This window comes from Mustela erminea, chromosome 4, assembly GCF_009829155.1.
Source record: "Mustela erminea isolate mMusErm1 chromosome 4, mMusErm1.Pri, whole genome shotgun sequence".
Lineage (NCBI taxonomy): Eukaryota > Metazoa > Chordata > Mammalia > Carnivora > Mustelidae > Mustela > Mustela erminea.
The window spans coordinates 68,468,815-68,486,362 of NC_045617.1; the positions used below are offsets into that span (position 1 = coordinate 68,468,815).

The 17,548-nt window shown below is 36.3% G+C and overlaps 2 protein-coding genes across 3 annotated transcripts in view; both read left to right on the forward strand.

Annotated features, from left to right (window-relative positions):
- The first annotated feature begins 1,755 nt into the window (after positions 1-1,755).
- Positions 1,756-14,668, forward strand: TAAR1 (trace amine associated receptor 1). Of its 2 annotated transcripts, XM_032339493.1 has the most exons (3): positions 1,759-1,836; positions 2,491-2,516; positions 13,065-14,668. In XM_032339493.1, the coding sequence occupies exon 3, from the start codon at positions 13,170-13,172 to the stop codon at positions 14,184-14,186; it is 1,017 nt and encodes a 338-aa protein (XP_032195384.1). In that variant the 5' UTR covers positions 1,759-1,836; positions 2,491-2,516; positions 13,065-13,169; the 3' UTR covers positions 14,187-14,668. The 2 variants fall into 2 exon arrangements, with proteins under 2 accessions (XP_032195383.1, XP_032195384.1); XM_032339492.1 differs by lacking the exon at positions 2,491-2,516 and having other exon boundaries at positions 1,756-1,836.
- Positions 1,787-17,548, forward strand: part of LOC116588443 (trace amine-associated receptor 3) — a 55,940-nt gene continuing 40,178 nt past the window's right edge. Inside the window, exon 1 of the mRNA XM_032339491.1 lies at positions 1,787-1,836. The gene's annotated coding sequence lies outside the window, so the exon portion shown is untranslated. The remainder of the gene's footprint in view (positions 1,837-17,548) is intronic.

Genomic DNA, 17,548 nt, shown 5'->3' on the forward strand with positions numbered 1-17,548 from the left:
GAGAGCTCTGGTTTTCTAGAGCATACTAAACTCCACTACATGAGGCATTGTGCTTGCTTGCAAAGAAAACTCACAAAATGACATGTGTATGTTTGATTCAGGCAAACCTGGAACTCATGTTTGGAAAGATGAGTGATATTTTCTATTTATTGTTATAAGAAGTGAACTTGTATGTTATTTCTTGAACCAAGTTTAGTATCTGGAAGTTTCTGAAACAGGAGTTCTATTCACCTGGTAAAATGTCAGCTTCAACTTAGTAAAGGGTAATTTTCATTTTATGTTTCTTTGTTTTTGCTGTGGCAGCTTTTGTTAATGGCTATTTAGACCATAGGTGACCCATCGTGTCGTGTCAGTGTTTCTGCAAGATGGATCTCGGTGGCTTCTTTCAGAAACCAATTAACCTAATAATCTGTTGCCATGAACATGCTGTATAACCAACCACCCCAAAACTCAGTAGCTTAAAATAATAGCAACTTATGTTCATGAATCTGTGGGGTCAGCTAGGGTGGCTCTGCCATATGTTTCCTATCCCTATGACCCAATCTGTTCCACATGTCTCTCATCCTTTTGGACCAGCCGGCTTCCCTGGGGCCTGGTCTCATCATGGGAGGGGCACCGAAGACATTTGTAAATATGGGAGTCCTCCTCAAGACAAGGCTTAGAACTGGCACACTTCTATTTCTGTCTATATTCTTTTAGCCAAAAAAGTAAAGTGGCAAAGCTGAAGTTTGAAGGACAGGGAAGAAACGTCCATTCTCAATGAAGAAAAGACCTATGTGTAGACGCTAGGAGAGTGAAGAATCGGGAACAGTAATAGTCTATCATAATAATCCTATGATTTCCTGTGGCAGAATAACAAATAGACATAGATGAGAAACTGCACTTGTGAAGCTAGTTATTTGGCTATTTTGAAGGATCTGGCTCCATGTGTGAGAGGGTCATTTTAGAAGTTTTGTTTAGAGGAATTAAAAAATTAATGACATCTCACCTCTAAAGCAGTGTTTCTATAATTGTGATTAGTAAAATTATTGGGATATAAATCCCAATTATTAAAAAAAGAAAGTGGAAAATATCAGAACGGGTTGAATGAAGCATATTTTTAATGAAAACATTTAATAAGCATAAATAAACACATATTTTAATGAAAACATTTGCTTCTGTTATGGATGCTTACCTACATGTATATTGAGTCATGATGTAAAATATTTTTCTTCCTATTGTGATTAAAACAAAGTTTGGGAGAACCGTTGTTTTAATTTATTTTCTATCGACAAGATGTTATTGGGTTTAAATACATATTAATTTTCCAAACTAGTCCTTTGGCAGGTAAAGTTACCTGTTTTGAAACTAAACTGCTTTTTTAGTGCTAGTTATTTCTTTTGTAAAGATATCTAATGCAGGAGTACTTTTCTTTCAAATCCATCCACAATTAAGGCAGTTTTAATGGATATGTATTTTTATATATATGCTGTTAACACCCATGACTGTGGTTACTGGTGGCCCATGTTTGAGATTTTTTTAAAAGTAATGGTAATATTTACTTTCTCTGTTTAGCTTGTTCACTGCTAGCTTCCTGATGCTGGTTTAGAATAAAAGCACCTCCCAGTTCCATGTATTAATACTATATTGTTACCTTGTTTCAGAAAGATTTATTATCAGCTTATCTTTTCCAGATTTTAATATTTGCGTCACTTGCCTATGTGAAATGTGGCCTATTGGAGCACAGCAGTGGCTCTAGCCAGGAGCAGCCGTGCTGGGGACAGATGCAGTAGGTCTCCTCTCAAAGGCTGTTTCTTCTCCCAGTTCATCCACGCTTGTTGACTCTTGCCGGAGAAGGTAGGTCTCAATGCACTTAAAAGCCACAGCAAAAAGCAGGGACTAGCCTGGGGGTCTAGGGGATCTTTTATTGAGAGAATGCTGAAGACCATAAAAGTTATCCGTGGTTTGGTACTTACTCATACATTAAAATTCATGATTATTTAATAAAAAGTTAACAAGGTTTCTGTAACTTAGTTACTTAAAACCTGTGTTAGTAAGAAAAGCTAAAAAACTAGTTATATATCTTTAAATAGCTTGCTTTATATGTGCTTTTAAAATGTTTCACGTTTATGAAAATTTCACCTATGGAAACCTAGGAGACTTAAAGTTGAAACATGATTTTTTATCTCCTCTTCTTGTAAATGAAGAAGGGCATTCCTTCTGTATATGTTGGCTAGTTTTAACATTATGAAAAGGAACTTCACAGAGATTTGTGCAGGTTTTAAAATTAAATTATTTGTTATTGTTATTGTATACTAAACTACAGAACTAAAATCTTATTTGCACAAATATTATTTGGTGGGAAAAATCCTGGCCCATTGTTGAATGACTTCACTCTTTAGTGTATTGTGTGTGTGTGTCTTTTTGTGTCTACATGCCATATATTAGATTGACTAGTTTACGAATCTTTTAGTATGATGACTTAAATCTGATACATATTATCTTATGCAGATCTACATAGCAGGAAAAACTTTCAGGTATATTCTATTTACCTATTCATAATATTGCTGGAAATGGTTTTTTCTCTTATCTGTCGGGCCATGTTGATGGGTAAGCAAACATGGAATTTACCATGCTTCCTGTTTCTTCAAGATGGCAACAGATTGCTTCCAATGATGTTCCCCATCAAGACTCATGCCTTAAATAACATTAACATTAAATAATTTCATTATTTCTTTTGCCCCTTGACTCTTTCTCACCTTTAAAATAAGTATTTTTGGGGTGCCTGTGTGGCTTAACAACTAAGCAACTGCCTTAGTTGTTAGCTGGCTTAGTTGTTAAGCAACTGCCTTCAGCTCAGATCAAGATCCCAGGATCCTGGGATCGAGCCCCTCATTGGGCTCCCTGCCCAGTCTGAAGCTTGTTTCTCCCTCCCCCACTTCCCCTGCTTGTATTCCCTCTCTTGCTGTCTGTCTCTCTCTTGTTTTATCAATCAATCAATCAATCAATAAATAAAATCTTTTAAAAATAAGATAAAATAATTATTTTCCAGGGTGTCTGGATGGCTCAGTGGCACTGGACTCCCGACTCAGTGGAGAGCCTGCTTCTCTCTCTTTCTCTGCTGCTCCCCTGCTTGTGCTCTTTTGCTGGCTCTTGCTCTATCGCAAATAAATAAATAAAATCTCAAAAAAAAATAAGTATTTTTCAAAAATATTTTAGTATTTTATTAAGAAATACTGGGTAAATTACGGAGCTGCAAACATACTTTTAGAATAAAATTGTTATCAACTTTATTTCTAATTAAATTTCTAAATTTATATAGAACAAAAACAGGATATGGGTTCAGCTCAGAAATTCAGCAAAAATTTAATTTTAATATAATGTTAAAATGGATCAGTAACTCATATAGAGAATTATACAAGCACAAAAAGCACAAATTGTATAATTTGTTACTTGTTATTCACCAATAGTTTTTTTGTTTCATTAAACTTTCATTTAGAGCAATTCATAGACAATCCATTTAATTTTATTAAATATTTTTTTCTAGTTATGAAAGTGAAACATTTTCATAGTAGAAAATTTGGGATATGTAGAAATTAGGGAGAAGAAAGTAAAACTCACCTGTTATTTTGCCACCCAGGAAAAGTTTTGCTACAATTTGATATTATTTCTTTTATGTTGTTGTTTAATTTTAATTTTTTTTTTTAATTTTAATCTTACCATCTCTGAATTAAGGATACTAAGCATTTGGAGTGTACCATTTCATATGTATTTTCCATGCTTATACAAATATGTGTGTGTGTCAGTATGTGTGTCTCTGTACATGGTATTTTAAAACATTTTGAAAATTTTTTTTTTCTTACTTGACAAGATATCATTGACATCTTTCTATACCTGTACATTAAAAAACCCAACTCATTTAATTAACATCTTATTTTCTTAGGATTCATTATTTATTTATTTATTTATTTGAGAGGGAGAGAGAGAGAGAATGAGTGGGGAAAGGGGCAGAGGAACAAGCAGACTCCCTGTGGAGCAGGGACCCCACTGTGGGGCTTGATCCCTGGACCCTGGGATCATGACTTGAGCCAAAGGCTGATGCTTAACCAACTGAGCCACCCAGGTGCCCTAACTTAACATTTTATTGAACATACATCATGTCTACTGATGTGTGTATCTGATGGAAGTTCAGACTATTTTAGTTTTTACTTCTGTTGCTGTTACAAAAACTACTGCTGGGTTGAACAACATAGGCATTTTAAACTTTAAAAAATACTGCTAGAGAAACTTGCCAAAATAAAAGATTAGCTGTACATTTTGTCATCTTGTCAAGATGTTTAACTAGCTAGCCCCTAACCAACCTGATAAAAACTGGAGGACATTGATATAGTTGAAAATTTAAGTTACAGATTAACATTAAGTGTTTTTTTGAAATACATATTTTTAATTTCAAAAATCCTTATGTAACCAGCATTATTTGTGTCCTATAATCACAATTCTTTTTGATTTAAAATAAATCTTAATTTAGATAATATTACTCACAGTTGTTGCTTTTATTCTTCATCTCTTGTTAATTAGAAATTTTTGGTTTGGTTTAGTTTTTATACTGTTAGAGTATTTCCTAGAGTTTCTCAGAAGGTAGTTATAAATGCGTATTTGTTATCTTTCTTTTGCCTTCCTATGACTACCATTTTGGCTGAATATAGGACTGTTGAGTTGCTATTTCCTGAAGAGTTTCTAAACTCATTCCACTGTCTTCTGGTTTCTAAAATTACAAAGAAGGAAAGATGATTGGGCTACCATAGGATTTATTTGTAATTTTATTACAAATTTTATTACAAATAAATCCTATGGTAGCCCAATCATCTTTCCTTCTTTGTTTTTTTAAAGCAGCATGTTGACATATAATTGATATTTAAAAAACTGTATACATTTAACACACATGACTTGAGAGTTTGGAGATATGCAAATATCTGTAATACTATCACCACAATGAAAGAATTTCTAACTGGTTGGTTAAAACATTTTCTTTCTTATCTTGCTGGACTAAGTGCATGTGCCTTACTTTACTAGGGCCCCAGGGGGAACAGAAATGAGCTAATGAATTCCTCAGCTCATTGGGTCATTCATTCAAGCCTTTATTCATTTTTGTTCTCAGTGCATGTTCTAGACATTTTCTAGGCCCTGAGGCTATGGCAGTTACTAAGACAGCCCATTCCCTTATGACATACTAACCCCTCTTTGTTTTCTTTCATCTTGTTTCTTCCCTGTTTATCTCCCTTGTCCATTCCTGTTCCTTTCCTTCTGCCTATAATAACCCTTTAGTATCCATCTTTTTCATATTGATTTAAATATATGTATATTCTTGTAAAGGCGCAGGATGCTGTTGTAAACACTTTACGAATATTAACTCATTCCAGACATATAACAGCCCAGGAACTAGATTTCCTTTTCTTTTTTTTTTTTTTTTTTTTTTTTAACTTTTTAAACTTTTGTTTGCACAAGAAAACTGTAGCCCCAAGAGATTGGATAACCTGTCCAAAGGCAGAGAATGGGTGAATGGCCAGGCCTGCCTGGACTTGAACAGACACAGTAGACACTAGAGGCCACACTCTTCAGCACTCAGCTCCAACTTCACAAATTCAAAACCCAACTCCTGATTTCTTTCTGCTCCTTGCTGTTCTCCAACCACCATCTTTTCCATCTCAGTCAGTGGGAGGCCCCCTTTCAAGCTGCTCAAACCAAAAGCCCCGTTATTTCCCTGGAAAACTTCCTCCCACGCTCAGTCATGTGTAAATCCTGCCTGCTGTACCTTCAGAACACTTCCAAACTTGGCCACTCCTCTCCACACTCACCACCTCTGCTATGTTCAAACCATCATCTTCCCTCACCAGAGTATAGTGGCAGCTTCTCTCGCCTTCGTCCTTACCCTCTGCCTCTGTTCTCAGCACAGCAGTCAGGGTGCATCTGTCAGAACTTGTCAGATCATGTTGTTGGGTTCAAAACCCACCAGGAACTTCCTTTTTCACTCAAAGGCAAAGCTAAAATTCTTACTGGGACCTGTAGGGCCCTACTCAGTGTAGTTTTGTACAGCATCCCTACTTTCCCCATCCTTTTTTCTCTGCTTTGCTGGCTCTGCTCCAACCACATTGACATGTTGTAATTTTGCAGACACATCTCAGGGCCTTTGAGCTGGCTGTCTCTTCTCTCCAGATTGCTCTTCCCCTACATATCCATGTGGTTAGCTCCTCAGTTCCTTCAGGTATTTCATTCAGTCAGCTTCTTATTTAAGTTTTCCATGGCTCCCTAATCCTGAGGTTTGGTCCTCTCCCCAAACATTGCAACTGTCTCTTCTCTGCTTTATTTTTTTCCCTTAGCAAACACTACAATTTAACTTCTTATTTATTGTTCATGTTTATTATCTATGTCCCCCATGCACACTGGAATGTAGGTTCCTCAAGGGGCAAGAAGTTTAGTTGTGTCTGTTTACCCCAGGACCTAGTGTCTGATGGAGCGAAGTCATTCACTCCATATTTGTGAAAAAGAATGAGTGAATTTCTCTTTCTTTGTATTGTAGCTTAGCATGTGTGATACTCTTCCATTTGAATCCCAGGGTCAGTGATTTAGTCTTTAGCTGTGATTATTCTCTTTTATAAATTCTTTATGGATACCAGATATCATTTCTTTTGGTTGTAAAATCTTTTCTGTCTGCTAATTTGATGTTCTTGTGTGTTTTTAGTAAACGTTCTTTTTAAAGTTCTCACTTTTCTGCCTCTAGAGTAGCCGCCCACCTTTTCTAATTGACTTGACTCCTCTCGGTGCTGCTACTGCTATTTTCTTAAATGAATTGTGAACTCTGGGGTGTACACATAGTTGGCAGGCCAGGCTGTCAAAGTCTCTTGGGTGGAAGCTTTTCTCTCACTGGCAAGGCTGTTTAAAATACTTGCTTCCAGTTTGTAAATGGTATTTTAGAGGTATTTTTCCTCAAACTTGCTTTTAAAAAATGTGCCTCTTCATCAATTGCATTTCAATTTTAAAGGAAGAACTATTTTATTGTATTATATATTTGAAAAGATTTTATATATTTATTTGAAAGAGAGTCAGAGAGAGCACAAGCAGGGGGGCGCTGTAGAGGGAGAGAGAGAAGCAGACTCCCCTCTGAGAAAGGACTCCTCTCCCCAACATGGTCATGGGGTTCGATCCCAGAGTCAGATGCTTAATTGACTGAGCCACCCAGGTGCCCCTGCCAGAATTATTTTAAACTCGGTCCTCTGATTTGCAAAAGCTAATTTTTAGTCTTTTTACGGCTTCATTTCCAAATTCTTGAGACTAATTCTCATGACTTGCAAAAGCAACTGATGTTTCTCAGCAAATATATATATATATTTTTTTTCCAAAAAGAATACATGGGTAGAATGTTTTATGAACACTGGAATATAGTAAACCATCTTTCACAGTCCGTAAGTACATTTCCTGTGTATAAAATTCTCTTGTTTCAAATTTTTCTCCTCATAGCTCTCTATATACTTGAGGTCAGCCTTAGTTTTGTTCCTGTGAAGGTACATTATTTTGGGGTTTTGGATTTGTAGGAAGAAAACAAATTATATTTACTGTATTCTCAAGTTAAATTTTCAACTGTATTGATAGTGAATAAAAGTATTACTTACCAGGTAACTTTAAATAGAGAAGAAAATGAGCTAACCCGGCAAATATCAGCCATCTTAGTTTCTCCAGAAACTCTGACAGGGACACACAGCCTCTGGCCACAATCTCATGCAGAGTGGGGTCTTGCTAGATTAGAAAGTTTAGGCGTGCTACACCTAAACTCTTTTAATGAGGCCTTGAAAACACTTTCGGAAGATTTCATTCTAAGCATTATTTTTCCATTTTAGGGCTGGTTAATAACATCCTGCTTTCTTGGTTCTGGAACCAAATGCAGGATCAGCAAGTTTCCGGTCCCATCTATTTGGAGAGGGCAATTATGGTCTCTAAACAGACTTGAGGACTATTTACTGGATTCACACAGATTGTATGGCTTTTTCCTAGCATACTTTAAATCCTTTATCTCCTTTGAGCATCATAGACTCATTAGCTCAAGTGGTCGCATTGGGTGACAGTGTTTTTTTTTATGACACTCAAAGGTCACATACTGGTCAAGCAAGAATCATCTGAAACTTTGAAAGTTTACCAAAAGTTTGAGTACAATAGTTTATGTAGGACCATACAATTTTTTATAACATTATCTAGGAGCAGTAGAATAATCATAAGACAACAATCTATTTGGGTTAAAACAAAGTTTAGTTGCAATTTTAGGTCCATATTACTTTTAAATTCCCTCCCTCAAATCAGTCAGGGTATTATATACTTCAGAGATTTTCTTATAAAAAGCAAGTACAGAATATCCATGGAAATTTCTAGAACAAAAAATGAAATCCTGAGTTATAATGTTTCATTTCTCTATCCCTCATTTTATATTATGTGCTAACTACAAAGTCACCACCTAGAGGAAACACAAAGTGAGTGGAAAAATCTGAACAAGCCAACAAGGCATTGACATTCTGGCTTCTATCTGGATCAAGGACAGTTGTTTATTCTTAGTTTCCTTTAAGGTATCAAGTGGTCTTGGGCTTGAATTCCCCAGGAATTCAACTGCTCTGTTTCCTGCTAGGAAACTGCTTTTGCATTTCTATTTGGCTTTGTGTGTTTGGGTAAGGACATACCAGAAGGTTCTAAACTATTGCAGCTCCAGGACATTCTACTGTTGTTTACCTTGAATAACTGCCAGTTTCCTTGGGTTAAGGGGTGGAAGTTCTTGATGTCTCCCTAACTGTACTTTGAAGCTCAGATCACTTTCTCCTGTAGGGTTGTGACATGCTGAGAAATTCCTCATCTAGGCTTGTGTGGCTTCTGCCTCTCCCTGGTTCTGTTCACGTGGACAGCCGTGATTGCTGTTTTAAAAGTTATGACTTTGGAGGTGGGCCCGGTGGCACCCCAAGTCCCCAACCTCGTCTTCTCCGGAGCTCCACTGTAAGTGCTGGACGCCAAAGTACCAGACCTGGGAGGCGTTCAGCAGTGCTAAGAAACTACCTCGCCGGCCCTACGAAGGCGTGTGTGGTTCTCAAAAACTGGCATTCTGATGGGGGAGTTCGTGTGTTAAAGTTAACAGGTGATTTAGTTTGTTTGGTGCAAAGAACAGGCCAAGCCCAAGTCCAAGATTGAGAAATTCCACAGTCTACTAATGCGACTTCTGGGAACCAAGGAACCCTGCACTGTTGCCATGGAAACGGACTGAAGGGTTTGAAATGAAGATCCTCAAGTTCTTAGGAAGTAAATATCTTTTGAATCTGAAAAAAGTGTTGTGAAAGAGAATACTTCATGTAACTAAGTGGACTCTTCAGAAGCCGGGAGGTCATTTTTTGTACTTGTTTCTTAATGTTTACTTTAGAGAGCTAGAAATGTTTTCAGATAGAAAGCCTTTATTTATTTTTGGAACTTGAACATGAAATGCATCTGTGTTTGGAAACTTTTTGCAGTTTGATGTTGGGCAAAATACATAATTATTCTCTGACCAGTTTGTATCAGTAATCTCAAAATGATGTATCAATAGAAAACAATTTTAAAAAAACAAAACAAAACCAAATCCTATGACTTTCTCCTCTGTGCTCCATGATTACTTTTTCAAGGAGCCCTGTGGGTCCCCTTCCTTGACTTTTTAACTGATTATTACAGCTGATAGCAAACGAAATGAGTTTCTCCTCTGCTTAACATCGTCTGTGAAACACTTTCCACACCATCCACAGAATGGATTCATATTCTTTACCTTTTCTGAAAGAATGGTGAGGAGGGAACCAATCCTCTCCTTGGCTTTGAAGCTAGGTGCTCAAGTCAAGACTCTAGAATTAAACTAGGAAGGCAGGGAAAAAAGAAAAGAATCAGGGAAACCAGTCAAGAGGCTACTAATTTGAAAGTGGTTAGTGGCTGGGACCATGAGAACTGGTCCGATTATGGATATATTTTCAATGAAGTGTCAAGATACTTACTGATGGATTAGCTATATTATTGAGTATGAGAGAGAGTAGTCAATAATTACTTCAAGGTTTAGGACTGAGGATTTGTAAGAATGGAGTTGCCACTTTCTGAGATGTGTGGAAAGGAAAAGGAGCTGGACACATGTTGTGGAGAAGACTGGAGGCTTTATATATAGTAAGGGGTGATATTCTCTAGACAGCAGGAAATGTTTGTCCAGAGTGTGGGATTGGGGGAGGTCATGGCTGGAGTTATTCATATGAGACTCCTCAGCGTATAGATTAGTTTAAGGCCAGAAAACTGTAAGAAATCACCTAGGGAGCAGACCTCAGTAGAGAAGAGAACCAAGGACTAGCCTCAGGGCAAGTGAGTTGAAGAACAGGCAATGGAAACTGAAAAGAGTAGCCATTGAATTCAGAGCTGCAAAGGAAGGGATTGTTTCAAGAAGCATCTAAGGGGTCAAGTGAGAAGAAGCCTGAGAATTTAGCACTGGAGTTAGTAACCTAGGACAACAAGATTAAAAAACGGTTTGGGGCTCTTGGCCTTAGTGCCATCTTCTTGGAAACCTCTGCACCATGAAAGCCAAGCAGAGGAAGCAGCACAAGCACAGGTTGAAGGGTAAAAGAAGATGGAGCAGAGGACCAAGTAAAGCTCTGGCTTGTACACCCATGGAAGCCACAGGAGCAGAAATAAAGAAAGCCAGAAGCCAGAGACACTGGTACCAATTTGTGGACTGCATGCCTATTGTCTAGAACTTGATTCAGTGGATTCAGAACATCTATTGCCATCTGATCACAATGACCACCTTTGAGAGACGCATGTCATTCATACCAGAACAGTCCCTTTTGGTCCTTTGCCCTGGACCCGTGACTTTCTGGACTAATTCTCTTTTCATTTGTGCCTGAATGCAACACATGTACAATAAACCATCTCTTCTACTGTCTTAGCTGAAAAAAAAAACCCAAAACTGTTTTGGTAGAGTGTTGACAAAAGTCCGTTAGAGCTAGAGCGTATTCAAAAGGCTAGTAGATGAATGAAAGACAAAGAGTGTAAATGACTCTTTCGAAGAGGTTTTGTTTTGTTTTCCTTTCTCATAAAGTGGAAGTAAAAGGGGATCTTCTGAAGATGGGAAATTAAAAGTAATTCTTTTTGAGGAATTTATTGTTTTTATGGAAGAGTACTACATATTTGAAGGAATTGGAGAAGAAGTGTTTTAAATTTATTAAAATACGCATTTTCATAGCTAGACATTTTATTTATTTTTATTCTTCCAGTTCCAGTTATGGGTACATTTAAATTTTTATGTAGTCTTGATCTAAACTGTTAGCTCAGAGGCAATGGGAGGAAATGAAAAGGAAGGCAGACTGAGAATATTCTAAGACTTGTTGCTCTTTTCTAGCATCTCAACACAGTGCAGGTTGTTTACTGAGTGCCAGAAATTCCCATTCTTCTTCCAAATTCTCTCTCCTCTTCATATACACTTATACATACATATATATTTATATATACCATATATATACACATATACATATTTCAAAATATATTGAAAATTCCAGAATTTAGTTGAGAATTACAGAATCATATAGAATCAGAGGGGATTTTTTTTTAAAAGACTTATTTATTTTTAGAGAGACAAAGAAAGAGAGTGTACACTTCAGGGGAGGGAGGGACAGAGGAAGAGGGAGGAGAGAAACAGACTTGGGTTAGGGGGAAGGGTCTCAAACTCATGATCCTGAGATCCTGACCTGAGCCTAAATCAAGAAGCTCATGCTTAACTGACTATGTAGGTTGACAGGTGCTGACAGGCACCCCCAAAGGGGATATTTTTAAATGAGCTCTCATGGAGCCTTGGGTTCTTTAATGGGCATGAGGAGGAAGAAGGTGCCATCTCTGTTTTAACCAGATTTTACTTTGGTTTTAAAATTGGGAATGAATGAAAAAAAAAAAATTAATGGGCTTCAGAGCTTTAAAAAAAAAAAAAAAAAGAGCTCCAGTGCCATGCCCACAGCCTATACTCAGCCATCTTTTCCCTGTGCCACATCATGTCTTTACCACAGACTTTGGTCTGTGTATTTAAAAGCCTTAATAACTGAGACCACAATATCACACTTCATTAATAGATATCACTTTTCAAGAGATCTTTTGTTCTTATATGAAAGTTCAAAGTTTAATGAAAATAATTTATCTGAATTGATCCTTTCTGCTGTGGGAAAAAAATGTGGATTAAAAAAAAAAGAATGGAAAGAAGAATTGATTCTTTCTGCCGCGGAAAGAAAATGTGGATTAACAAAAAAGAAACTATACTAGTAATTGAGACCTCAGGTCATATTCTACTTTCAGTGGTTTCATGAATGAAAGCTCAAATTCTTGCCAGTATAATTACACTAACAAAACATGTCGTATCTTTCTTATAAGCAATAATGTTTACATTGTAGATGCAAAAATGTTAAATGAAGTAATGCTTGGAATATATGTATAAGTGCTTTGCAAACTAGAAGTAAATGTATGTAAGCTTCTTTCCATTATAGTTAATTAGAAAATAAGAAATATCTTATATGTTATCAAGTACAAAAGCATGCACTAGCAGATATTACTGTGTACAAGAGATACATTTAAAATATTTCACTTTTCCTCTTGAACATATTTGAATTCTAAAATCTCTGGCAATTTATATGTACCCTTTAGAATATAAACTTTCCCCACAAGACATTCTTTTGAACAAAGACTATTTGTTCAAACAAATATTTGATTTGCTTGAAATTTCCATAGATTGAAGCATATGAAAAATCCATCATTTGACCTTCTCTAACCAAAAGAAGTGTCAGTTTCATGTGTTTCAATCTAATAATTCAACTTTTCATTTCTAGCACCATTATCCAACGAGGAGATGTTAAAAAAGTTATTGAACTGACCTATGGAACTAAACTTAGGAATAAAAGCTCTTTCTAAATTAATGATTTTCAGCCAGAAGTAATAGGGAGTATGCTCGAAGTGAAAAGAATCAAATTTTCAATGATTCTCTCTTCTCTTTTTTTTTTCCTCCCGGATTTCTGGAATAGGTATATGGAAGTAAAAGAAGGAACCCAAACCTGATTATGGATTTTAAAAAAAGATTCCTCAATACACAAAGGAAGAAATAAACTGGTAGAAAACCCTCAGGAACAATGTCTTTTTGCCACAATATAATTAATATTTCCTGTGTGAAAAGCAGCAGGTCGAATGATGTCCGTGCTTCCCTGTATAGTTTAATGGTGCTCATAATTCTGACCACACTCATTGGCAATCTGATAGTCATTATATCCATATCACACTTCAAGCAACTTCATACCCCAACTAATTGGCTCATTCATTCCATGGCCACCGTGGACTTTCTGCTGGGGTGCCTGGTCATGCCCTATAGCATGGTCAGATCTGTTGAGCATGGCTGGTACTTTGGAGAAGTCTTCTGTAAAATTCACACCAGCACTGACATTATGCTGAGCTCAGCCTCCATTTTCCACTTGTCCTTCATTTCCATTGACCGCTACTATGCTGTGTGTGATCCATTGAGATACAAAGCCAAAATCAATATCTTGGTTATCTTTGCAATGATCTTCATCAGTTGGAGTGTTCCTGCTCTTTTCGCATTTGGAATGATTTTTCTGGAGCTAAACTTCAAAGGAGCTGAAGAGATGTATTATAAATACATTCACTGCATAGGGGGTTGCTCCGTCTTCTTTAGCAAAACATCTGGGGTACTGGCCTTTATGACTTCTTTCTATATACCTGGATCTATTATGTTGTGTGTCTATTCCAGAATATATTTCATAGCTCAGAGACAGGCAAAATCAATTCATGATGCAAATCAGAAGTTTCAAATTGGATTGGAAGAAAAAAAGGGAATGTTACAAAGCAAAGAAAGGAAAGCTGCAAAGACTTTAGGGATTGTGATGGGAGTTTTCCTAATATGCTGGTGTCCTTTCTTTGTCTGCATGGTCACGGATCCTTTCCTGGACTATAGCATTCCACCCACATTGAATGATGCATTGATTTGGTTTGGATACTTGAACTCTATGTTCAATCCAATGGTTTATGCTTTTTTCTATCCTTGGTTCAGAAAAGCACTGAAGTTGATTCTATTTGGTAAAATTTTCCAAAAAGATTCGTGTAGGTATAAACTATTTTTAGAATCACATCCATAGAATTATTATATTTACTGCTTACTGTTTTGCAAAACAAGTGGCGATCATATTTATGACCACAACATAATCAACCACATGGACCAATTGCAGGGTTTTTATCAATTATTTGAACCAAAGAACATATAATAAGATAGAATTCTTACATTTTGCTTCCTGTTTGAGATTCAATATGTAATCTTTGCCATTCTTACTATCCACACTGAAGCTTTGCGAGTCTAGAATTAGAGGCTCTACATGAAAGAATTTTCCAGGCCTTGCATGAACTGCCATGAAATTGCCAGAAATACCTTACTCATCTGTTCAGGGAATGCATTTGGGAATGCAAATTAGAATGGATTTGTCATTCATTTTCTTGACTATAAATGCCTTTTTGTAAAATCAAAGAAAGTACACATTAAATGTTATTGAATAATTGTTTATACATGATTTGCCATTTTTCATGAATCCTTATTAATATATATTCCAATTTTTAAATATCTTAATTCTCCTCTTTTTAAAATAGGTTTTCTTGATTTCAGAAAAGTTGCAAAAAAATCAGAAAATAAAGAAAAAAATAAAAATAAAAAATCATACAGAAATGAAATGAAAATAAAGATATCACTCATAGCTTATCTCCTGAAAGAACTATATCATTTAAAATTCTTAAAAACATAATATTTTGGTGACTGTATAATGTTACATTGTATGAATCTACAAAGATTTTTTTTTCCCCCCAAAATGCGGGGCTTGAACTCATGGCCCTGAGATCAAGGCTGGACCTAAAATCAAGAGTTAGATATTTAACTGACTAAGCCAACCAGGCACCCCCCAATTTTTTTTTAAAACCATTTCCCTATTGTTGACCACTTAGATTTCAATTTCTTTTTTTTTAATGATAGAAATTAAACCAAATTTCTGTCTGTTACTTGCTATTGAAGGTTATAAAAGTGTCTGGAAGGGTTTTACCATAGTTCAAGGTTGTGCCTGGTATGATAGGACTCAAAATACAAGCTCTATGAAGTAAAACAGAATCACTTGTTGGACTCCAGGCTGCACCAAAAGAGAAGCAGCCACCAGGGATGAACACGAGGTATAATCAGAATAGACATGCTATACCTATGAATATGGCATATACAAAAAGACAAAGAGGAACAAATGGTGCTTTCAAGTAAGATTCCTGATTATAAGCATTGATTTCCAGTTGTACTGCTTCTCATACAGACTTCATGCAGTCTGTTGCATGTTGAGTAGCCCTAGTGATTTGGATTTATTTATTTAATAACAAAGACTTAGGTTCATGAGTAGATTAAGTTAAGGCAGCTAATTTTAAATGAAATTACAGAGCAACTTCCTGCATCCAAGTTTCTGTTCACAGGCTGGATGATCTCTGAGGATATGTTAAATCCTTCCATTGCTCACGGTCTGTTTCAGGACTGTGTATAATGTTTTAACTATCGGACTAGATTTTTGTTCTGGGACATTTACTTTTTCATCTAATTTAAAGTAAGACAAATTGTTGCTAATTACTCCTAGTGTCAAAAACTACCTTGACTTTTTTCACGCATGAGATCACTTCGTCAGATTTTAAAAAATGAACAAAAGGGGTGCCTGCGTGGCCCAGTCGGTTAAGCATTTGACTTAGGCTCAAGTCATGATCCCAGAGTCCTGGGATTGAGACCCCCATGTTGGGCTCCCTGCTCAGCTGGGAGGCTGCTTCTCCCTCTCCCTCTGCTCCTCCCCCTGTTCATGCTCTCTTGTTTGCTCACTCTCTCAAATAAATCAATAAAATTTTTTTTAAAAAGGAGCATAAGTATTTAGACAGCTTTCTGTACCTTACAGCAAGTTTCTGTGGTGTTCTTCATTTGCTTCCACATGTTCCTCTCAAAATTATTCACAGACATTCTGTTCTTTTGTGTATGTGTGTTTTACCTATTGTGAGTAAATCTTTTAAAAAACAATATATTTTCTATGTAACCATTATTGCTGGCATACATACAATAAAAATTATTTTAACTCTCCAGTTGATTTGTTTGGACTTTTATTCCATGTAGTTATATTTTCCTCAAACAATGCTAAGTTTTATCTTCTTTCCAATAATTGATTCTTATTTATATTTTCTGCTGTACTGTATTAGAATTTCTAGAACAATATTGATAGTGGTGATAAGAGTCATCCTTGTCTTACATCTATTTTAAATTACTATTCAGGTTTTACTATTGATTCCACATTTTTCTTGGGACAAGTTCATGACTCAGATAATTTTACCTTTTTTTACTCAATACTGCAGCCCTATAGCCTATCTTTTTTGGTAACTTCTATTTTTAATACTTACAATAAGAGATAACCCATAACCCACTTTCTTAGCACAATAAAAAGACAGGCTCACTTTGTCTTTCTATATTCCCAGCTTCGCTCTAACTTCCATCCCCTCATGCAGAAAGTATTTTTCCCTTTTGGTTGTCCAGAGTTCACTTTCCAACTGGCATCCAATTAGCCTTCGAGAAATTTTCCACTCTGCCTATTGGAACTGTAGCGAGAAGATAGACCCCTGCTTTTCCCCTTAACTAAATAGACAAGTGGGTAAGCCATGCTAACATTTCCAGAAAGTCTTTCTTTAGAATTTGAATCTTTAGCAGAGGGGAAAGACAGTGATCTTTAGCAGAATCATTAGCAAGAAACAATGAAGACATGTGGAGTTCCATTCCATCCATGTGGTAAGGTCATGACCAGACTGCTCTTGGTGTTATTGGGGTTCATGCTTACCAGACTCCAGGGCTGCTTCATGGTCTTTCCGTTTCCAAGCTAAGTTCTCCAGTCTCTCAGGTATTCCATGAATCCTAGATAGTATTCTAATAAATTCTCTTTGAGAATAATTTTTAGTTGAACCCATGGAAAGGACCTTAACTTGATACACTGTATTATGGTAAATGACAAGAAAGTGATTGCAGTGACATGACATTCTTTACCAAATCCAGACAACTTCCAATCAAAACAGTCTCATTTTCCACTTACTCCCTCTCAAAGGACAGATTTGTATAAAATACCACTCAGGAAGTGATAAAAATAGATGCATTAGCAAAGAAGTTTGTTGGAACTGACTTGTTAATAATAATTATAAAGCCATCTTAAGACATCAGTAAACTGGAAGGTCCATCCCCATATTTAACTGCACTCTTGAACTCAATAATCCAGTCTTTAAAGAGTCATAGATTCTAGTCAAAAGCATAAGGCAAACCAAATGAACTCTAATCCATTGTAGATTCTGGTGAGTCACAGTTTCTGTTTATTTGTACATTGTCAACAAGAGCTTGTACTTTAACTTCAATGTGTAGATATATGAAGAATGATTTGTTTTTAAGTCTAACAGACTATGAAATGTACTA